We start from the raw sequence: 23,346 nt of genomic DNA, 5'->3' as shown, positions 1-23,346 counted from the left end.
GCTAGTACCACACCCAAGAAGCCTTTAGCAAGTGGACTCACTGTGGTTGGGTTACACTTTGGTTTTGTACATTTTAGGGAGACAGGAACTATAGATAAAGTCATGGATTAATACATGGAAGGAGTACTTTGGTTTGCCCTGAAAAGGTGGGACAACTGGAAGGTGGAGGATAGGTTAAAGATTCTTTAGTTGACAATTGGCTGAAAGAGTTAAGCTTTGTTTAAAAAACCCAGAGTCAGCAAAAAGGAACTGAGAAGGGACACAAAGAAAGAGGCTTTGACCGGGGAATGGGGATGTGGGAAGAAAACCTGTCTTTGTGAACTAGGAAGTCTGGAGGGTCCATAAGAATGTGGGTATGAGGTAACTTTAGTAACCAATGACCAATAGAAAAAGACAGTAATCAATGACCAATAGAAAGAGATAATACTCAATGGCCAATAGGAAAGGACAATAATGCCTGGAGGTTCAAAGAGGCCAATGAAAGACTTGCAACCAATTGCAAACAGAGACGGTATCTGTAGCTCTGTACTGTCTTTTTGTCTCTGTCTCTCTTGCACCTCTTTCATGAGAGGATACCACTTTCAACTCTCTTTGGAAGAGCTCTAAACTATCTCTTTGTTCTTCCTAAAAAAAATTTCTCTTTGTTACATCGAAACCTGCGCAAGTTACTTTGTTCTCTATCTGCTCTGCCTGTGTCACTCCAATTTTATTTCCAGTTTCCATTCATTTTTATTTTCAATTACCTCTGAGCCTGGGTTGAATTTTCTAGCTCAGCTATGTAATCGAATCAGGTCAACTAAGTCAGGAAACTGGGAACCCCAACCCCAACAGAAATGCTTGACTTAGGGCCCCTTAATTAGAGACCATACCCCTGCTCAAATAGTTTATTAGTATACTGAAGACCTGCAAGCTTGTTTTGCATAGCCTCAGGCCTGTTAATATGTCACAAGGGAAAGGCATGATGAAGCATGTCTGACCTCCCTTCTCATGGCTAGCAGCTCAGTTTTAGGGAATCCTCTTGGCCAAGAGGGGTCCATTCCATCATTGACTGAGGGTGGGAGGAAGCCTTAAAATTTTATTTTAATTCACACACACTATAGCAATGGCATTGGGCTGGGAGTTCAGAGACCTGAGTGTCTGTCCTAGCTTCCTCTCCAATTCAGTTTCCTGGGGGTATTGAACTTTGTTATGATTGCTTTTGAGGAGCAAACGAGATAAAATAGGAAAAAGACTGAGCAGACACGAGGGCTCAGAGCACAATTTTCCTTTCCTGAAGGGCATTATTTTAGTAGTGATTAAGTAATACATTTTAAATACATCTTATAAGTGATTTGATTGATGAATATTAAAGTATAGATCTTTTTCTACAGTTCTGACATGTGATTATAAGGACATGAGGATCTGCAGTCTGCTGTTTTTGCTCAACTCCCAAAGTACATAATTGGCATCGGATGCAAGGACCAAGTGGGCTCCTGGTGCCTCTTCTCAGGAAGTCTCCAGGAGTTTCCTCTGTGGAATCTCATCTAGCTGGAAGGACCTACTATTACAGGTTAGGAAATACCCATCTTTTCTTCTGGAGAAAGGTAAACTGTCATCTTGGATTTTCAGGGCAGAGCTGATTTACATCAGATAGTACATTGTTTTCCCCATAAGTACACTCGCCTGTGAAGAATCGTCTGCCCTGTTTGTTTGTGGTCAAGAGTTGTGGTCATTTTAAATGTTCTTAAAGCCTGCAGAGATTATACATCAAAGCCAGTTTAAAGGCAACCCAGGTCCAGGAGACCTAGAGGAGGGTGTTTTCAGTTCATCCATTTTCTGTGCTTTCATTCATTGCCTTGTGGGGGTTTCTGAGTAACACTTTCACACTTAGAAATTACAAGTGGCAAGGGAGCCTCATTTACAGAGGATGACAGAGATTCTACACAATCCATCATATAACTCCCCTTTCATTCTCAGCTAGCAAAAATAATAGCTTTACTAACTTATTTTCACCACTGCATGCTATCTCAGCCTATTTTTGTTTTTAAAGAAAGTGACCTGGACAATAATTCACTTAATTGCATGTAAAAAGAAACACTGCTTGAGTCCTTTATGGTACTACCAGTCACCCTTCAGCACCAGCCTCGGCTTCTCCAGGTGATAATTAGGCATTAGAAGTTGGCTGTGTGATCTCCCCAACAGCTTTTACAGGGTCTCTGGATTTAAAGAAAGACCCCGTGTGAAGCTAAATATCTCACATCTTGTGCCTCCTCCTGTCAGGTAGCCTGGGTTCCAGGTAGTGGCCTTCAAAATGAACACATGGCCAACTACTTTGCTGGTCCTTTGAGATGTCTTTAATTTGAGCCTTCTTTCTACATGGGCTACCATATAATGCTTTTAGTTCCTTAATGTGACTCTTATTTGTTTGGAGGGAAGTTGTTCATAATGTGCTGAGAACTGTTTTAATTGGATTGTAATTATAATCATTAAGCTTCTACTTGACCAGAAAAAGGCCCCATGGGGAAGGGAAGTGGGGTAAGTTTGGCTTCAACTCAAATCATCCCAGTGATGTCCAGGGTTGGTTATATCTTGGCTGGTTTTGCTCTGCACCATTCTGTGTGCTCTTTTGAGACCAGGACTCTATAACAAAGGTTGTCCTTCCCAGGCAGACAGGGCTGGTCTTTCAGTTAAGGCTGTGCAGTTCATGATGGGATCTCCCTACTTGAAGTCTTTCTTCAGATACTGTGAGTTGATTCTGCCTAACTGCTATCCATTTAATACCTAAGCAATGGGGACATGGCAATAGAAAAGGCACAGTCCATGCTCTGACAGTGTCTTAAAATTATCCTATGTTACAGTTATTTTGGGTTTCAAGGGAGGTGAATGTGTCCTTAAATATCAGAATTTCAGGCAGCTGCCTGGGTCCTTGGTTGCCAGAGTGCTCTTGGTCAAAAGAATGACCTGACACTCCAAAGTAAGATAAGCATGAGATAATGTTTATTGAGAAAAAGAAGATTAGGTTTACAAAATATGGACATTTACAGAGCAGGATATGCTTACCATAGACAGCAAACAGGCCTCCATTGTCAGGGCAAGTAGGAAAAGAGGCAAAGAGGCGAGGGGTATAGGCAGCAGTTCTTTATACCACCTGAGTCAGGCCTACCTCAGGGCTCAGGGCTTTGGAACCAGAGTCTTTCTACAAATGTGGACCTCTCAAGAGCTTCCCTGAGAGCCCATTGTGGGTGTGGAACACAAGGTAGATTTAAGCTATTGACATGATATTTAGTTTTAAGGCTGTTTTAGGTCACCTGTAAGACTCTTTGTACCTGTTCTTAGGCTAGAGAATTTTCTACATCCTTTTGCAGTCCATGTGCTAAGTTATGACTGGTAGATTATTAAGGTGAGTCCTCCTCCCCAGGTGTGAGCAATCACTAGGGGTAGAATTAAGGTAGGAGGCACTGAGATGGAGCCCTGGGGGTCCACCTTTGTCCTCTTACCCCAGGAGAACAGGAATTTCTAACTTCCTTTCAGTTGGAAGGGGATGTGGGCTTCAAAGCCCTTTGCCACATATTATCTCAAAAGGCAAAATAAGAACTATTATTCTCATTTTCCAGAGAAAGAACCAGACTCAGAGAGTTCTGGAGACCTGCTCAGTGTCACACAGTTGGGGCTAGAACCCAAGGCCTTTGTTTCCCCAACAACCAGTCTTTTCCTCCCACCCCAGGGACTCTGCAAAGACGAGGGCCTGAGTATCCTTGGAGTTTATTGAGCAGCCTGCGGCCATGGCTGCTAGTGAACATCATGTTTATACAGCAAATCTGAGAGAATGCGAGTGCATCTGTGTTTTCTGATTCCTCGGTAAAAATTGCAGTTGGTGGTGATATTATCCACATGCATGTATTTGCTTTTGGTTTCTGAAAGATTTTATGGAGGCCTGTTTCACCACTTATGCCTCAACCAGCAGGCTGGGCAGAATTCTATTCCCCTCCCCGGAAAAGCTTTGATTGAAACCATCTGATGTGGGAGTGGAGCATGGGCATCAGAAAGGTCCCAAATCATTATGAGCAAAACATGGGTCTTGACTAGTCAATGGATGAAATGTTCCAGGTGGGATGTTTTCAGGTTTCAGGTCTTGATATGTTTTTCCAAGAGAAATCTAGAGTGTTACGTACATTCTCTTGTGTGGACTGTTAAATATTAATAGCTTATTCAAATATTACTAAACTTCTGTAGGACAAACAAAAATAAAATCAGGATAAAACCAAACTAAACCTTGTGAATCTCTTTGTAATTATAAGTAAGGAAATAGGGCATTTTTAGGAAAAATGCACCAGGGCATGGAAATGTGGATGTAAATATCTTTATTTCCTCCTATTATTAATAGTTCTCATCTTTCTCCCAGTCTGTTGGCTGGTGAATGAGGCCCATATACAAGGTCCTCCCAGAAGCACACACAGATTGTAGGCCGGAGCAGGGGCCATAAACAGATCCTGACTGACTAGCTAACACTGCACGTTTGCCTCCCATCCAAGAAAGCATATTGGAGTCTAAGTAAGCGAGAATGCTAAAAATATCAGAATGGTCTTCAATTGACCTTAACTTTTTTTTTTTTTTTAAGAGACAGAGTCTCTCTTTATTGCCCTCAATAGAGTGCCATGGCATCACACAGATCACAGCAACCTCCAACTCCTGGGCTTAGGCGATTCTCCTGCCTCAGCCTCCCAAGTAGCTGGGACCACAGGTGCCCACCACAATGCCCAGCTATTTTTTGTTGCAGTTTGGCCGGGGCCGGATTTGAACCTGCCACCCTCAGTATATGGGGCCGGTACCCTAACCACTGAGCCACAGGTGCTGCCCCAATTGACCTTAATTTTTAAAAAAGTAAATTCATCATAAACATTGGTATTTCACTTATCATCAGTAAGGGCTTACTTGTGACACAGATCACAAATGTCAGGACAGCATGGTTAAGAACTTGTTTTCAAAAGCAAAAGCTAAATATGAGAATATATTGCTACAGTTTCCAGACAGACCAGCAGTCTCTGGCTCTTGTGTTTTCAACCAACACATAATGGGCTGAGATGACTCTCCCTGCTCATAAATTCACCTTTTAGAGTGCCTGTTACAAGGATCTTAGAAATGCCCTCAGAGACAGTTGACCCCTTAAGATAGAACAGGAGAAATAAAAACCATGTTCTCTAAAGCAGTCAGAGAACTAGAACCCAAACATTCTCACCCCCCCAACTGATGACAGGGAGCTCCTCCTGGGAGTGGTGTTTGGATGAAACTAAGTCAAACTCTACCCAGCTGCATAAACCAAGTAAACTATCTCAATGTTATTCATGGTCTTTGCTCCATGAATTGACCCCAAAATGAAGAAACTGAACACCACAGCTTTCCCTGGCACTCCCTAATCTAAGATAATCTTTTTCTTCTCCATTGCATTGGAAAATGAGTATACAAAATGTGAGGATAGAAACCAGCCGCAAAGAAGAGAGAGACAAAGAAGTAACTGGCAATCTGATGTAGCATGTCTCCTGGGGGAAAAATGTCTGGATCTTGAATTCACACTATGACAAAAATGAGAGCAGAAACAAGTCTATTTTTTTTTCTCTAGGTCACCATAGGGAATTGATCTAACCTATTTACAAGTGGTCGCAAGGGAACTATCTTTAAATAGCTATCTTATCACCATCCTTTTCATCATCTTCCGTGATCACTTTGGGTCTCTCGTCCCTGAGCAGTGTCACACCTGCAAAGCAAAGCACAGAGCTGCAATTAAATGCCTTACTTTAAATACTAGACAAGCTTGCTGCATAGACACAGTACACAACAAACAGCATGGCAACCCTGAAGCCCCTTAGTGCCTGCAAGCTGACAGCTGCAGGTGCCCGTCGAGAGTGAAGGAGCTGGATGGTCTTATTTGGCATTCCCAGAGGGGTCCCAGGAGGATGTACAACCTGGGTCAGAGCAACCTTCCCCCTCTTCTCTAAGTTCTGCTCCTAAGAGTGTGGCACAGTGGGAAGGGAAGCATCCGACTGCTTTGGACTTAGGCTTCTGACACTCATGGGGTCTGTGCTGGGCCAGCCAGCACATTCACACTTACATTTTCTCATCTATAAAGTGAAGATGCTAATAATTATCTTAAAGGGTTGTTGTGACAATTAAATAAGATGTATGCAATAATGCTTAGCAGAGCAACTAAATGTTGGGTTTTCCTTTATTTTCCTTTTGTAAAGAACTGGTAAGCTTCATGAAGTTGAATTTGAAAGCATTTTACTAACATCTCGGGGGGGGGAATAATGAGCTGAAGGTCTGGACGTGCTATTTGCAAAGGTCAGTACTATTCCAATAGATGATAAAGTTCATGCAGTTCAGAGAGAAATGAGGAAATAAAGAGAAGTGTAGTCAGTTTCTTATAGAGATGTATGGCTAGAATTTTAAAAGCTATTCTTTATTTTGAGATGATTCTTTTCCTTCTTTTGGGGATACCCTTTTTAAATGAAAATTTAGAGATGTTAAATGGTTTTCTAAAGCATCCTTATTAGGCAAAGTAAAAAGTTGCTTTTCCTATGTTGGGCTCCACAATATATGTTTTTAAAAGTTTACTGATCTGTGAAATTCAAAATTCTGAGAGCAGTTTTCTGAACCCATCGGCTCAGAAAAGGCCAGCCAAGGAGATCTGGGTGGCTCTGCTCATACTGTGAAGTGTTAAGTAGAGTCATTTTAATAAAAGGGCAAAGGAAACTGTGGTTCACAGCCAGTCCTCTGTGGTTTCTGTCTCCCTGCTCCAGCCAATGTGGGTTTCCCCACTCTCCCTCTTCTCCCAGTTAGAGACCTGTCAGTCTAGGAAGCATTTCAGATAGATCTAAACTTGAGAGAAGGAAGCTGTGCACCACAAGAGGATTTGTCGTGACACTGGACTCCATTCAATAGCAGCAAATTAATGAGAACTACATGCTGATCTTAATGACTATTCATTTGATTTAGTTCCTGGTTTGTTCACATGGGTTCTTTACCAATTAGCTCATATTTATTGGAGGAGAAAAACAATTTCAAGAGATTGGTTAAAACTGAAGCTTTTGCATAAATCACTCATGAAACACACTGGGAGGTATTTTATCTTATACCTGCGGCATGGTGGTTTGCACTTTTATTTGGAATTAAGGCTAGCAGGGTAGGAGAACATGGGGTTGGCTATGCCAAGACCCCAAACTTCCCATCTTTCCTTTCTCACAGCTCTTCATGTTAAGCCAAATTTGGGTTGATTCAAAATGGAAAGAGCCTTTAAATTCCCAAGTCTTGATCACTTTGGATTATCCTTGAAACCTACTCATATGAGACTGTTCTCCACACATTCCCTCAAAGTCGGGATTGCAGATAGAGCAGGATCCTATTAAATTGTCAAGGCCAGCCCTTCCCAAAGTTAGCTGGGCTTTCCACAGGGCATAGCAGATCATTTCAAGTGGAAAGTGAACTATCATTCTATATTAATATAATTAACCATTAATATTATCATATAATGTTTTATAATAAGGAATATGAGTAGCTCATGAAAATATTGATCTCACTGATATGGTTGCTCGGGATGAACCTTAAATCCAGAGCACATACATGTCATCACTGCATTCTTGCTCCTGATGCTTTGGTGATTTGAAGGTGACCCAGGTTTGAGAAGTGTTGATCTGGTTTAACCCCTTCCTGATCCTCACGCTTTCCCATGGGAAGCCCAGGCACGTCACTGAAGAAATGGAGACCCAGACAGCTTTGCCTTTGGTGACCACTCAGCCTTGGGCAAATCTCTTAAGCTATCTGAGCTTCAGCTTATTCAGATGAAAATTGGAGAAGAAATGACTTGTATACCCCACAGGGTATGATGCCCCAAGATAGACTTAGGCTCACATTCCTTTATGCTCCTGCCACAACTTACATGAACTTTTGTTAAAGCACTTTTCACATTGTAGAAACTGTTGAAACCACTGAACAATCTATCCATCACTCCTACTGAACCGTGAGGTTTTCAGAGGGTGCTCTAACATCTGGCACAAGACTTTGAATGCAGTAGGGATTTAGCAAATGGCAGTTTCTTCTCTTCTCCTTATCTCTATACGGAAGAGTTTAGGAGACTTAGTTGTTTATAAGTGCTTGATGTATTTTAAGGCCAAGGTCTCTAAGGGCCAATCAATCTCCCAGAAAGCTGTTTAGAGCGTGATCCTACTCTGGGCCCCTCTAAAGCTGTTCATCCATGTGACAGATGTATGCCTCTGATCTGAGGGAGCAGAGAGCTAAGACACCACCTCTTCTGAAAACCACACCAGAGACAATTCTTTATTCCTAGCAAAACAAGAGGTATCACTTTCAGTGGACATATTGGTGCCTTTCTTTTGCACAAGTACAGTATTTCAATCTTTCATGTTCCAACCTGCACAAATGTTCATAGATCATGGACCAATTTTCTAGGAGGCCTCTCTCCAGTGTTTCTAGCCTTACGATTCTTCACTTTGCCTGGTTCCTTTTGCCACAGATCTCAACGGAAGACATTTTTCTCTCTTAAGCAGGCCTTGGCTACCCAGATCTAAGCAACCATAACCAATGCTCCCTGCCATGCAGTCGTCAAGGGGTGGGGGCTGGCAACTATGGGCCAAGTGGGGAGCAAGCCTGTGGCTGGCAGGAAAGCCTGAGATGATGCCCTTTTTAGGGGCTGTTTTGGCAGTTGGAACCTGTCAAATAAGCTCATTTACTCTAAGAAAGAAGGTAGTTAGGAAGAGATTCAGAGGAGAGAGTGAAGCCTTGTCCAGTTCTCATTTGCCAAGGGCTAATGAGAGGAGATGTCTCCAGAGTGCAATCGTCTGTGAGTCTCTCTCAGCACCCTATTAGAACCAATATGAGTCTTTCTGAACATCTGCTGGAGGCACTATCCTTATCAGCTCAACTGGTATTTTGATTACTGCCAAATCTTTGAATACTAAAAGGGTCTTCAATTAGAAAGTTCTCCAGCTAATATGCTAATAAAAACTAGAATCACATGACAATATCTATAATTGCACACACTTATAACATGGAGATTTTCTATTTAACTAATTCCATGGTAGGTAAAGTCAATGGACATACAGCCCCCTAACCCTACCCCCAACTATTATTCTTCATTGTTTAATAAATGTTTTTGATTCAATAGGGAAGCTACTCTCTTGAGAGGTAGATATTGAGATATAGGCAGCATCCATTGCTAGGTAAACAGAACTCAATACATTAGAAGGTTCTTTGAGTCAGCAGATTTACATGGAGTGGTGAAATTCTGTGGCTTAGAGAATTTCCACCTTCACAAATGGGTCATCTCAAAGAATATCTGATTGAACAGAGAATGAAGAGGAATTAACATTTACTGAACGCTTTTATTTTTATGCTAGGAAGTCTGGTAAGTGCCTTATGTACTTTAATTAACTGTATTAACAACCACAGAGGATCGATTTTATGTTCTACCTTTCAGGGGTGGATAAAATGAAGGTGGCTCTTATAGTTTATGTTAATTGCCCGGGGATATAAACCCAGTGTGGAGCAGAACCAGAGACAAAACCCAGACCTTTTCGATTCTAAGACACATATTCAATTCTGTATACTAGGATGACTCCTTCCCAATAAATACTTGTGTTCCTCCACCAAGACTTTCTTTAAAAGTTTTCAATGAAAACAGATACAAGAATGGGCAGAAAATAACTAGTCTCCATCAGGTACTTCAAAACTGTGATTGCCAAATTGAATATCAAATTAGTATATGTATAGTTGGTATTGCTAAATAGAAATGATTGGACTAGACTTCAAGGTCAATACCGGAAACACAAGGCTATCACAACCCAGTCCAAGATGATGAATTCACTAAGGAAGGTATTGGGATAAGTGAATTGAAACAGTAGCTACAGTAACAATAATAAGAACAATAAAGACAATGCTAAAAGAGATAGATGACCAAGTCTGAGGTGATTGCATGCCCATGACTATAACAGCAATAATTCAGAATAGAAAAGAATCCTTTTTGATTTAGAGGATTGTGTTAGCAGAGGGTTTGAGTAGGCTGAGTATTGAAAGGTAACTGGACCTGGGACAGAGGCAGAGCTTGGATGGGTATATGTGATCAGGTAGGGGACCAGCTTAGGTAGGAATACAGGTAACCTATAAGAAGTGCACTGGAGGTAGGATCAGATCTTCTGATGCGGTCCTTGGACCATTTCTGCAGAAACTGTCTCCTCACACTCTATGCCTGGCAAGCCAGAAAATATGTGCTCTTGTCTATCCTTCTCATTTCACTTAGCAACAACTACTCTTTGATAGAAGCAAAAAATAAAGGGCGAAAAATGGATTTGCGTTTTATGGTATAATTCTAACACAGAATTTCCCATACTGTTGCATAGCCTTTAAATGATGAGACTAATAGGCAGCAGAAAAAAGTATCTATGGCAAGTGTAGAAGACCTAGGTTATATGAAATCAAAGTGATTCCCTTAGTGCAGGATTTTTCCAAGATTTTACCACAGGCATGTCTCAGAGACATTGCAGCCTTGGTTCCAGGCCAGCGCGATAATGCAAGTATCACAATAAAGAGAATCACATGGATATTTTGGTGTCCCAGTGAATGTAAAAGTTCTATTTATACTATTCTGTAGTCTACTAAGTGTGTAATAGAATTATATCTTAAAAAGCAATTAAAATACATCATTGATAGAAAATGCTGACAAACATGTGAGGCTTCAGCAAGTCATAATCGTTTTGCTGATGAAGGGTCTTACTTCAAAGTTGGTGGCTGCTGACTGACAAGTATAGTAATTGATGAAGGTGGACAATTTCTTAAAGTAAGACAACACTAAAGTTTGCTACATTGATCCACTCTTCCTTTTATAAAATATTTTTCTGTCGCATGTGAGGCTGTCTGGTAGCATTTTACCCACAGTATAACTTCTTTGTTGGAAAATTCGAGTCAGTTCTCTTTAATGCTGCCACTGACTTATCCACTAAGTTAATGTAATATTCCAAATTACTTATTGTCCTTTCAATAATGTTCATAGCAGCTTCACCAGGAGCAGATTCCATTTCAAGGAAACTCTTTACTCATCCATAAGAAACAACTCCTCATTGGTTCGAGTTTTAACATGAGATTGCAGCAATTCAGTGACATCTTTATGTTTCCCTTCTATTTGTGGCTCTCACCACACCTGTAGTGACTTCCTCCACTGGAGTCTTGATCTCTTCAAAGTTATCAGTTAGCTTTGAAATCAATTTCTTCCAAACTCTTGTGACTCTTGGTATTCTGATTTCCTTCCATGGATCACAGATGTTCTTAATGGTATCCAGAATGGTGAATCCTTTCCAGAAGGTTTTCAGTTGACTTTGCCTATCAGAGGACTCACTATTTATGCAAGTGGTAGCCTCACAGAATGTATTTATTTAATCATAAGACTAAAAAACTGAAATTAGTCATTGATCTCTGGGTTGTAGAATGGACATTGGGCTAGCAGGCATAAAATAACATTAATCTCCTTGTACACCTCTATCAGAACTCTTTGGTGATTAAACACATCATCATGACCAGTAATATATTGAAAGGAATTTTTTTAAGCAGTAGGTCTCAAAAGTTAACTTAAAATATTCAGTAATCTGATTGTAAACATGTACTATTAGGCTTTCTTGTTTCTATTTTCAGAGCATAGGCAGAATAGACCTAGCATCATTCTTAGAGTAAATGAGCACTGGCTTCAACTTAAAGTCACCAGCTAACTGGTTAAATCCCTAACAAGAAAGTCAGCTGGTCCTTTGAAGCTTTGAAGCCAAGCATTGGCTTCTCCCACTTAGAAAGAAAAGCCCTAGAAGCCTAGAAGATTTTTTTTTCTTCTTCCAGTAAAAAGCTGTTTTTCTGCAATCCCATTACTGGGCATCTACCCAGAAGAAAAAAAATCATTTTATTATAAGGACATTTGCACTAGGCTGTTTATTGCAGCTCGATTTACAATTGCCAAATTGTGGAAACAACTTAAATGTCCACCAATCCAGAAATGGGTTAACAAGCTGTGGTATATGTATACCATGAAATACTATTCAGCCACTAAAAAGAATAGTGACTTTACATCTCTTGTATTAATTTGGATGGAGCTGAAATACATTCTTAGTAAAGCATCACAAGAATAAAGAAGCAAGAGTCCAATGTACTCAATTCTGATATGAGAACAATTGATGCTAGTACATGGTGGGGGGAGGAGGAATGGAGGGAAAGGAAAGAGGGAAGGAAGGAGGGGAGTGTAGAGCCATGGTATGTGACACACCTCTTGGGGATGGGACACTATTAATAGAGGGACGTCATCCAGCAAACACAAGCAGTATAACCTGGCTCACTGTCCCCTCAACGATTCCTCAACAATAAAAATAAAATCTGTGGTTTAGTGTAGCAAGAAATGGTGTTTAGATCTGTTGTGTAGATCATTCATCAGTGATCGTGGATAGATCTTCCAGATAACTTTCTGTGGTTTTTATATGAGCACTTTCTCCTTCATCTTGAACCGGAGATAGCCTTTTTCCTTAAACTTCATGAATTAACCTCTGCTAGCTTCAAACTTTTCTTTACCACTTTCATCACCTTTCTTGGATTTCATCAAATTAAAGAGAGTTTGAACCTTGCTCTGGATCAAGCTTTGGCTTAAAGGAAAGTTGTGGTTGGTTTGATTTTCTATCTCGACCACTCAAACTTTCTCCATATCAGCAATAAAGCTGCTTAACTTTCTTATTTATGTGTTTACTGGAGTAGCCCTTTTAATTTCCTTACAGAACAGCCCTTCCTTTCTTTTGCATTTACAAGTTGGCTGTTTGTGTAAGAGGCTACCTTTCAGCCTAACCCAGCTTTTTACTTGCCTCCCTCACTAAACCTAATCATTTCTAGGTTTTGATTTCCAGGGAGGCCCAAGGAGAGGAAGAGAGATGGGGGAATGGTTGGTCAGTGGAGCAGTCAGAACACATGCAGCATTTATTAATGAAGTTCTGTATCTTATATGGGTGCATTTTGTGACACCCCAAGGTAATTAGAACAGAACTATCAAAGAGCCACTGATCACAAATCATCATAACAAATGTAACAATAATAATGGTGATAATAAAGTTTGGAATAGCGTGAGGATTACAAAAATGTGACGCAGAGACCTGTAGTGAGCCCATGTGGTTAGAAAAGTGGTGCTCAAAATAGGAGTGCCACAAACCTTTCATTAAAAAACAAGTATTTGTGAAGCATAACAAGACCAAGCTCAATAAAACAAGTTATGCCTGTATTACATTAGCACTGTGAACTTCTACTATAGAAATATCACCGTATAACAATTCCTTCTTTCCATGGAGAAAGAGTTGGAATTAACAAGTTGTGTTTTCCAGTTCTTATGTCAGTTCTCCTGAGATCTCCGGAGCTCTTATCCAATAGCAAATATGCAAAACCGCATTAAAGTCAGATACCTGGGTTTGAGTCCTGGCTCCTCCACATAACAATAAGAGTGTTTGATCCTGTATGGAATTTGATCTATTCATTTCTATACCTAATCATCTCATCATTGATCCAACCAATCTGCCAGTCAGCCATCTATTCCTCAATTTCATCCACATAAGACTTTAAAGTCACCAAATTATTTCTCCCTCAGTTTCTTCATCTGTGAAAGGAGGTAATAGCTACTTTATTATGTTAATTTTTAAAAAATCTGTGAGATGTGCCAAACTCAGTACCTAATGCTTAGTAGGATGTCAGTAATTATTAGCACATTATCCCCTCTGTGATTCCTCTGCCACAATTACTTATGTAAAACCTACCACACGCATCTCACACTCTAGCCATGAATGCTCATGTCTTATTCCCCAACTTGCGTATAAAATTCTGTCAACAGAACAAGGATTGTCTCTCACAGAGTAGCTTCCTTATAGCCTGGGGTTGTGCACATAGATTGGTAAGAATTTCTGGTTGGATTTCATACATATTAAGATAGCTATTATTCTCTCTCTCTCTCTCTCTTTTTTTTTTTTTTTTTTTTTTTGCATTTTTTGGTCAGGGCTGGGTTTGAACCCACCACCTCCTGCATATGGGGCCGGCGCCTTACTCCTTTGAGCCACAGGCACCGCCCCTATTCTCTCTCTTTCTCTCTGTCAATCTCTCTCTCTCTCCTTTTGAGGATTTAGCCAATTAGTTCCGGTATCTTGGGAGAATCAGCCATCAGCCTTAGGATGCATGATCCACAGGGGACCAGGGAGGAGGGCATTTCAGCTCTTCTCAAGGACCTACTGACATTTCTATTCTGTGGGTTCAGTGATTCTGACCAGCTCTGCTGAAGCATGAGTAATGCTGTGACCCGCCCCCTCTCCACCTCAGCCCCTGGGGAGCTGCCAGTGAAGATAAACCTGAAAAGCAGCAGTGAATGCCTGACTCCTCCCCAGAGCACTTGAACACAGCACAGCTTGCTGGGCCAGGACAGAGGCCATGCCACTGGCACCTCCAGATGGTAAGGCTGTGACCTGTCCCCTTGTCCCCTGCAAATGCCTTACACCAGCTCTTTTACCTGCTGCAAAGGGGGACATGTGCAGGGCAGGTGTGTCTTTTCTCCTTGGCTTTTTCTGTTCCAGGTCAGTGTTATGAAGTGCTGGGCTCATTTTGCCCTTTGGATGTCTCTCTTGAACATCGTATCTTTTAATTAGATGTTCTGAAAGCACACCTGCACAGTTAAGGGAACACAGAGAGAAACAGGGTCAAATACACACATACAAATGTGAGCATATTAGGACTGTGCCCAGTTACACACCCAGTGAAGCTAGTTCATGTAGCTCTTCCAACTTAGTTTAACAAAGAAAATTTCTTTATAAGAAGAGTTATTATTGATTTAGGCTATGCTAGGAATATCCTTGATATAAAGGATGCCCGTCGTTATTTTAGCCTCACAAAACCCTGAGGAATTTAAAGTTACAGCTATCTGAAGAAAGTGAGGCAAAGATCTGTTATTATTATAATAACCCAATTATTATAACTCACAAGTGTCAGACAAAAATACAGCCCAGGTTCTGCCTCCAAAGGCCATGCTCTTCAGCCGGAGGGCACATCTTGCTGTTCTGCAAGCTTACATGCGACACGTACACATGCCCTGATACCTCAATTGTCATTCTATGTCCAACTGCTGCCTTCTCACTTCTATTCCATAGGTGAAAATTTTCTCCATCATTTAGAAAACAATCTCCTATATAAAATATTCTGCAGTTCTCTTCCCAGAGCGAGCTCCCAATATCCTTTTCAAGGGCCTCATTGTGGCACCAGTTCTCACGGCATGTTTCAGCTATTTATGTACTATTATTTTTTTGAAAACTGAAAGTTCTTGCCCAGCAAGATCCGTGTTTCATTTGTTTTGCATTGCCCACATGTGTTGTGAACAGAGATGATATCAAATAAATGACCAAGGGGGAAGGAGAAAAGAAAATGAAACTTTGGAGAAAAGGGGAATGTCACATGTCTCATCTAGGGGTGTTATAGAGACTCGCTTGCTGTTCACCAGACTGTTTTGCATTTCTCCTGGGCATAGATTTGGGCAAATTTCCTGACCTTCCTTGCAGTTAGGTGGGGGCTGTGACTGGCAGAGCCCTGGCTCACCCAGAATCCTCCCTCATCTGCCCTCACCCCCTCTCCAAGGTGATACTCTGGATGATTTGGGAAGCTCCTGGAGACTTTGCTCACCATATATTGAAGATATCAAAACCTTAGCCTGGGTCCCTGAATGAAATGAGAGTTTGGAGTAGAACTTGCCTTCCCCACAACCTTGACTTCCACTATTGCTGAATAGAAAATAAAGCCACTAAAATTTTAAAAGTGATCTGTTACAGCAGCTTGTCATATTGTAATGGATGTACTCATTTGTTAAAATATACCCACGTATTTAAGCGAAGATTTGTAAGACTGTTGTGGCCTGGTGGCAAGTGACTCCCCTCTACTGCTGTGCAACCCAACTTTGCCGTCCATTACCTGGTATGAAGGGGGGGATGTGCAGTGCTGGTGTATCTTTTCTTCTTGGTTTTTTTTGGTCTGACTCAACATTCAGGGTGGCCTGTACATTTTTCCCCTTTCTTGGCTTCTTTTTGAGATCACAGTCCTTAATGAACTGGTCTGAAAGATCATCTGATTTTGATGGGATACAAAGATAAAAGAATATAGTGTGAGTAAAGGTCCAGGCACAAACTGACTGGTTTCCGATTATACCTGATAATTGGGGCAGAGGGCATTTGGTCTGAAAAAGAAAAGTGTTTATTCATTTTGACCTTTTCCCCAGAGGACTTAAGTAGTCTCCCATGAATTGGTATAATCCAATGAAAAACTAGAATTCTGTAAAACTCTAAGAAAACTCAAATGAATGAATCATCAAGACAAAGAAGAATTTAAGAATATTGTCAAGCCACAGAGTGGGTTTTGAGTTAAATTTCTGATGGGAGAATAGGTTCTCTCTGTGTGCTAACTGCCCCTGGATTCCTTGGCTCAAGGCTTGCTGACCTTGGACTCCCCAGAGGTCAGGATGGAATCTTAATCTCCCTTGGTCTTGGTATGTTCCCCTAGAATTCTCATAAATTTCTCACTTGCCTTCATTTCTATGAAGGCAACCAAGTCATTCTAATGATTCCCACTTGGGCTCTGCTGCCCCCTGGCTTTGAAACTCTCCTATTTGCCCACCCTATTTCAAGGGCCTGTGGTCTTCTTATTCAGTACTTTTCTCAATCTTCTGCATCAACTCACCAGAGCGTTTGAGCCTGGATTCTACATCAAGTCTGTCAGAAGTTGCCGTATGTAATGACCCCAGCTGATTACTCCTTACCCATTAAAACCTTTCCTCAATCCTTTTGTTTAGGTTGCTCTCCTTTGGGCTTCTCTGTCATTGTTGTAACACTGGTTCATTGTCCTATAATGATACATCTCTTGTTCCAGACCAAGCTTCCCTGGAAATTAAGGATTATATTCCTTTTGTAATTTTATTCTTAATTGCCTCTCCCTTTCATAAAGGCATGTTGAATGGGTGAATAGAGTCAGGCTGATCTGACTATTGGGACTAGGTATTATAATGCCTGGTTGAAAAAGCAATTTTTCAAATGTGTTACTATATAGCACAGTCACCTCCCCCCAACATTATACATAGCATAGTCATTTGTTTAATGAGTGAATGAATGTTGCTCAGAGTGGGTGCTGCACGCTGTGGGTCTCCAGAGGGGCAGGCTGGGTGGAGACCTGTCACAGGGCAATCATTCAACCCGAGGACGCTCCTCAGCGCACAGTGCAGAGAGCAAGACATTTGCTTCAATTGTGAATTTTTTTCCCATTGCACTTTTCCCCATTTTTAGAGAAATCCTCAACATAAAATATCTTGATGGCAAATGGGGAGAGAGGAGAGGAGGGGGGAGTCATAAGCAAGCGAGGCAGAGACAAAGGCTATGAATATGCAAAAGGCCCATCCATCAAAAGTCTGAGTGTGTCTCATTTTTAGAAATGGGTAGAGGCAGAAATGTTTCTGGTATTTTCATTGCAAAGGTTATGCAAAAAGTCAGTTCTGGAAAGGAAACAGATTGACAATAAAGCAGAAAAAGGCTATTTAAAATTCTATCTTGATAGGCTAAGAGAGATATTTGAAATATTTTATTGGCACTGCACATGGGGTGCAAGTGTGTCAGGAAATACCAGAAACAAGCTACACTGCCACATTTCATTTGTTGCCTCAGAAATCCCCTGTCTGGGACTGTCAGAACCCGAAAAGAGGACAATGCTTTCTCTCTCTCTTTCTGTCACCCTCACTCTTCCGCTGTCTCTAATGAAGTTTTCCCCAGTGCTTCAGCTAATATTTACATGGCAGACCCCACAGACCCGTGGCTATCTGCCTGCCCATCTGGTGCTGGCTGTGACCAGAAGGCACAGACTATCAGGTTTCAAGAGGCTTCTTTCTGACTTGCCTGCAAACTGAATAGCAGACGCTCCCCCTTTTTGGCTCCCACTACTGACATTCACAACAGAGCACTTACCTGCATGGCCACAGCGAAGATCTGGCTTGTCCAGCCTGTCCTCTGACAGCTCCAGTGGCTGCATTTGCTGAGTGGACATCATCAAGGAGGGGATTCACTTCTTCTCCAGCACTACAAAAGAGTAAGAAACACAATTATAAAGAGGGAATTTACCTAACAAACGCAATCAGTGGAACCTGGTTTCTTGTGCCCTCAATGAATCCCCAACAATAAAAAATCAGTAAATAAATAAATAAAATAAGAAAGAGTATGCCTTATGTTAATTAATTCATTTATTTATTAAATAACTATACTTTTGAGCATTTTCTGTTATGTTCCCAATTCAAGTCTGCTTCTTAAGTTTAGCTACTAGAAGCTCTAACCTTGAGATTCTAGCCAAAATTAAATGAAACACACACACACACACACACACACACACACACACAGATTTATTGGTAGGTGCCGTGTATTAAATGTTCAAGTTTGCCTTTTCTCAGAGGCACTTTGGGGGTTTTGGAGTGGATAATTGCCAACTCTCAATTAGATACAAATTAGCAGAGAGTCACAGAACTTTGCCTATATTTTCTCTGTTCTGCAAAGTAGAATTTTGTCTACTTCCCAGGTGAGGAAACTGAGGCTCAGGAAGTTTAATTAATTTATTTAGTCTCATGTCTATTAAGTGGCCCAGCCTCGATTCAGATCTGGTTCTGCAGACTTTCGTTATACAGCCAAGTCCCTTAAAAACAAAGTGAATCCTTTGAACCCAAATTGAGCTTCTGATTTTCTAGCCTTACATCCTACGACTGTAAAGTAATATGACTGCCTCCCTGTCTGTATTATGATGGTTGTAGAGAACATGTAGGTCTTGAATCCATCTTTATTTTCCCCCTAGGGATTCTTGAGATGAGAATAAATCTGTTCCCTTTCCCCATCTCTCATCTTTCCTGGGCCACAGATCCACTGAACTTTCCAGAGCTATTAAGTTACAGCCCTTGCTCAGGAGGAAGAGTGGAAACCCAGAATGGACATGTCTGTGTCAGGTCTGAATGAGAAATGCATTAGCTGAGATTTATAGAAAATCTTCCTTAGTGTCTGCCTAGACTCTGCATCTCGAGTTCCTTTTGGATAATTTATTACTCATATCTGACCATAGCAAGACTGGTAAGGGAGGAAGGCATACAGTTAAAACGACCCCACTGATCCTCTTCTTTTGAGATTCCTAGACTGCTGGCATGCAGATGAACATGTAGACCCATGGTGCTAACATTTCAACCCCCTCAAATGAGTTCAACTCAGTTGTCTTCTGAGAAATAAGCCAGTTTTCTTCAGAAAGGCAGGAAAGTCTCTCCTGTATAAGCTGAGATCATTGCATGGCAGATGGAGCCATTAGCTGATCACTTGGGTATGGCTTTTAGTGTCACTCTGAGCAGACTGATTGTACCAAGTGACTTCAGCAGAAATCAATTCAGACCATTGTTTTAGTGTATGTATAGAGATTGCCGACTCCCTGGGACCACCGGAAGTACGCTGTTCCCTTGGCTAGGCCAGCCCCCACTGGCCTGAGTGGAGTGGAGAGGCGGGGGGCATCACTCAGGATGAGTGGCCTCCGTGCTGTGCTCTGAAGGCAAAGTTAGTCTCCACTGTGGTCTTAGGCATCCACTTAACCAATTTTCCTCCTCTTTGAACATAGTCACGAGCCCACTCAGATGTTGCACTGGAACTCACCCTCATGGAAGATCTGGTCAAAATTCCAGAAAAAGAAACTGGGGCTCAAAAAGGTCAAAATGGCCTACCATTAGTTACACACACAGAGTCAGGATCATCATTTGAACGTGAGCCCTGACTCTCTACACTGAGTCCTGTCTAGCAATAGCTTCCCTCTCCTTCTCCCTGGCTCTTGTAAGATACGCTTCTCTCAGTCCCGGGATCATTTAGCTGCTCCTTTGTGCCCAATAGCTGGCTATGTAATTTGAACCTGTGCTTTCAAGTCATATAGACTCAGGTTGAATCGCAGGTCCTTAACTAAAAAGCCATGAAACTTTGATGAAGTTGCTAAACCTTAAAGATGTAGTGAGGGTCCTTGGAGCTCAACCACAATGTAATCATTTTCACCCTCTCTCCCCACAAGCTACTGCAGCTTTGATAAAATTCTTTCAGAGAGAACCACTTTCAGATGTGATCTGGTCTAATTCCTGAAAGAAGAAAATGGGATCTTTCCATTTCCTCTTCCTGACCCTGCCTGTGCCTTCCCCTCTTTGATTGTCTCCACCCTAAGCAGGTGTCATAATGGGGCGCTACTCTCAGCATGCTGCTCGGAGGATTGCCTCATCTCTTTGGGCTTCTCCCTGTAGTGTAGTAACTTTAGGCATCAGCTCTTTCTTTCAGACCTAAGCAGCTGGTCCTTTAGGTCTTCAAATTTCAACCCCCAAACTAGGACATTTAGAGATGCCCGCTGACTGATACTTCACATGTGGGGGTGTTTTGTAAACTGTCTTAATATAAATGTCCCCTTTAACATTCATCTTGGTTCAAAGTGGGCTGTGCGTTCTAACATTCATACAGGGACTTGGACTGCCACTGTGATTGTCAGTATCAGTCCACCCACCCTTATGACATGTCTGGGGCCAAGTGTGCTGTGGAAATCAGGACATTTTTATTACATAAACGCCCAGAGGGGTCTCAGGGAGTGCCAGCAATCAGGTACAGTTTTTTCTGCAGCAAGACTATTATTCACACTGACTGACATAAAGATAGACGACTATGAAAGATTCTTTCAGGTCAGGTTTTGTGTTGAAGTTAATAACAACAAACTTCTTCGTTTTCAGAATTTTTTATATTTCTCATTTAGAGAATAAAGAATTGTTGATCTAAATTATTTTTCCCATTGTTGTTTGACAGAATATAGGTACCTGTGTAGCATGAAAGAGACCAAGGGGTATACACTAATAATTTCAGGGTTTGAGGAAGGTTTTTAGAACCCCATATCTTAAACATTTCCAGCATCTTCTCACTAATCCTCATCTTCCTTTTCAGAAGGGACAATGCTTTTCTTTTCACAGAGAGACATAGACTTACAAATGCAAGAATAACTGAGAGGGGAGATATATAAATCGATGTCGCAATACACAGGGATTGGAAAGGGCCAAGGAACTGGGTTCCAGGGAAGAAACCCCACTAACGGCAGAAGGGCAGGCACATCAGGGCAGCCTGGGGAAACTGAGGATGCATTCATTTTACGGAGGCCACCCTCCACTAGCTCAGACCTAGTCCCTATTTCAGGAGGGCATTAATACTATCTCTGCTACTGAGAAAAGATCAGTGGGTTCAATTTGTGGTCAGACGCTGGTCTGGGCATTTTGTCTTTTAACATTGAGTAGGTATTTCAGCTGGATGTGAGAATAATATGTGCGTTAACTCATGCACAGGACATTTCTCACGACTGTAAGCATTGGATGCTGTGAGGAAATATGGGGTGAAGCAATTGCTTGGCTGCTTGTACCCCTCTCCAGCTGGATGAACTTGGGAGGGTTATGCATCCTCTTGGAAACTTAGTTTTCATGTCTGTAAAATGGGGATGACAGTGGCTCTTCTCCAGCTTGTTGGGAGTGTTTACACCACAATATGTGGAAAACACACCCCCCAGGTCCTGCATGCCAACATTTTGATGAGTCAGAGGGTCTTCCTTGATCTTTTGGTCCCCCCTGTGATTTTAATATGTACGTCTAAATTGATCCATCAGAATAATCTCCTAATCCTTTTTTTTTTTTTTTTTTTTGCCTTTTTTAAAGCTCATATTGAGAGGAGAACAGTCCTAGGTACAAACCAACTCCAGAATACCCATTTCCAGGTCTGGGGAACATGATAATGCTGATTTTTTAGGAGGGAGTTGAGACTTAGCTTTGTCCTCTGGTAATTTAAAGAATGTCCACAAAATAATCAATTCTAGATTTACTTGGTGGAATAAAAAGGTAGAAAGTTATGTCTACAGCCCATGTGGAGTCTGCTTCATCACCTTCCGGCTATATAAAATACATGCCCTTTGTTAAGTCTCTTTGCAATCTGAAGATTGAATTCAGGTCAAAAAGTGCCACATTTTAAAATCAAATTTGTTCATTTAGAAGACCTAAATTGGCAGTATTCCTGGAGGAGCGACTCTGACTTGAAGTAGGGCATGGGGAAGTTTTCTGGGAAGTGTCCTTACCCCAGCCTCGTAAGATAACCGCTCTCTCCTGTGTGAATATGCAAAGATACCAAACGTTCATCCTAAAGCTTTGCAATTTGGTTTGTGAAGATTCAGGGGCTTTTATAGAATTCATTAGGACACCTCCTTTAGAAAAACGACTTCAAAGTGATGACTTTCTCTGCTCCCCATCTTGCCCCAACTTAGCCTTGCTCCATAAAGCACAAGCCCCATGCCACTAGCTAGCTAGAGCCTTCTTTCTGTTCCAGCAGCTACAGGGAAATTGCAACTTATTAGAAACTTGCCTTTCTCACCACAAAAGTTTTTGGAGTAAAATTGCAAAGCACTTACCAGTCAGTGAAGGCAGTGAGAAGAGAAGGCGAGAGACAGGGAGGGAGCGTTTGCTCACGGATGCTGGGCCCAGCTCCTGTGCGGCAGTGGCTGCTGCTGGCCGGCTCCAGCTCCTCTTATCTAGGGACCAGCTGCTGCTGTTGCCATGGGGACGCTCTGTTTCACAGGCACCAGGGCAAGGGGGATGGAGAAGAACAGAGGACTAACCTCGCCATCACTGCTCTCCACTGCAATGATCATACATTACAAAATATAACATACAAAGTCATGCTTTGAGCTTCCAGTGTGCATGCTGGAGAAATCCAGGTGAGCTGGCTACATCTCTGGATTTCCATAACAAGCCTGTGCCATAGATTGGGTTTTCTTGGTGGGGGAAGGAGGTCCTGATTTTGCAAATATGAAAATTGAGGCAAGAGAGGTTAAGTGGCTTGCCCGAGAGAGGTCACCAGCTAATTTCCACCCTCCACTCTTTTGCTTTTAATTCAGAGTACTTTCACTCATCATTACTGCCTCTCAGAGTGCTGTCCTGATGACAAGTAACAGTAGTAGTCATTGACATTAACATGAGGCTACCTATGAGCTAGGCACTCTTCTAGAGACTTCACACTTATCAGTTCCTTTAATCGCCACGCCATCCTTGTGAGACGAGCAACTTGCACATTCATATTTCAACAGTGATGAAGAAGCTGGAACTCAGAGGTGCCAAATCATCTGCCACATCTCACTGCCAGGAGATAGTAAGGCCATGGATTGAACAGGGTAACCGAATGCCGGAGAACACACTCTTAACCGCTTTGTGGTATCTCTCACGGA

The 23,346-nt window shown here is 41.7% G+C and overlaps 1 protein-coding gene across 2 annotated transcripts; it reads right to left on the bottom strand.

Annotated features, from left to right (window-relative positions):
- Positions 1–5,466: 5,466 nt before the first annotated feature.
- Positions 5,467–22,823, bottom strand: PPP1R17 (protein phosphatase 1 regulatory subunit 17). Of its 2 annotated transcripts, XM_003788559.1 has the most exons (5): positions 22,534–22,823; positions 18,024–18,134; positions 15,991–16,143; positions 14,546–14,698; positions 5,467–5,731 (listed from the first exon to the last, which is right to left on the bottom strand). In XM_003788559.1, exons 2-5 carry the CDS (start codon positions 18,103–18,105, stop codon positions 5,652–5,654), a joined length of 468 nt encoding a protein of 155 aa, XP_003788607.1. In that variant the 5' UTR covers positions 18,106–18,134; positions 22,534–22,823; the 3' UTR covers positions 5,467–5,651. The 2 variants fall into 2 exon arrangements, with proteins under 2 accessions (XP_003788607.1, XP_012659801.1); XM_012804347.2 differs by lacking the exon at positions 15,991–16,143 and having other exon boundaries at positions 5,529–5,731; positions 22,534–22,625.
- Between the last annotated feature and the right edge of the window lie 523 nt (positions 22,824–23,346).

This window comes from Otolemur garnettii, unplaced genomic scaffold, assembly GCF_000181295.1.
Source record: "Otolemur garnettii isolate 467f Iridium unplaced genomic scaffold, OtoGar3 scaffold00028, whole genome shotgun sequence".
In the NCBI taxonomy this organism is placed as follows: Eukaryota; Metazoa; Chordata; class Mammalia; order Primates; family Galagidae; genus Otolemur; species Otolemur garnettii.
Note: the sequence above shows the minus strand (reverse complement) of the source record. Positions and strands in the feature narration are given on the sequence as shown.

Excerpts from the sequence above, each read along its gene's own strand:
- PPP1R17 (XM_003788559.1), bottom strand. The coding sequence starts at position 18,105 with ATGATGTCCACTCAGCAAATGCAGCCACTGGAGCTGTCAGAGGACAGG. Across the intron at positions 16,144-18,023 it reads TCTTCGCTGTGGCCATGCAG|ATGATCTTTCAGACCAGTTC; the intron begins GTAAGTGCTCTG and ends CATCAAAATCAG. Across the intron at positions 14,699-15,990 it reads CATCCCCCCCTTCATACCAG|GTGTGCTTTCAGAACATCTA; the intron begins GTAATGGACGGC and ends TTAACTGTGCAG.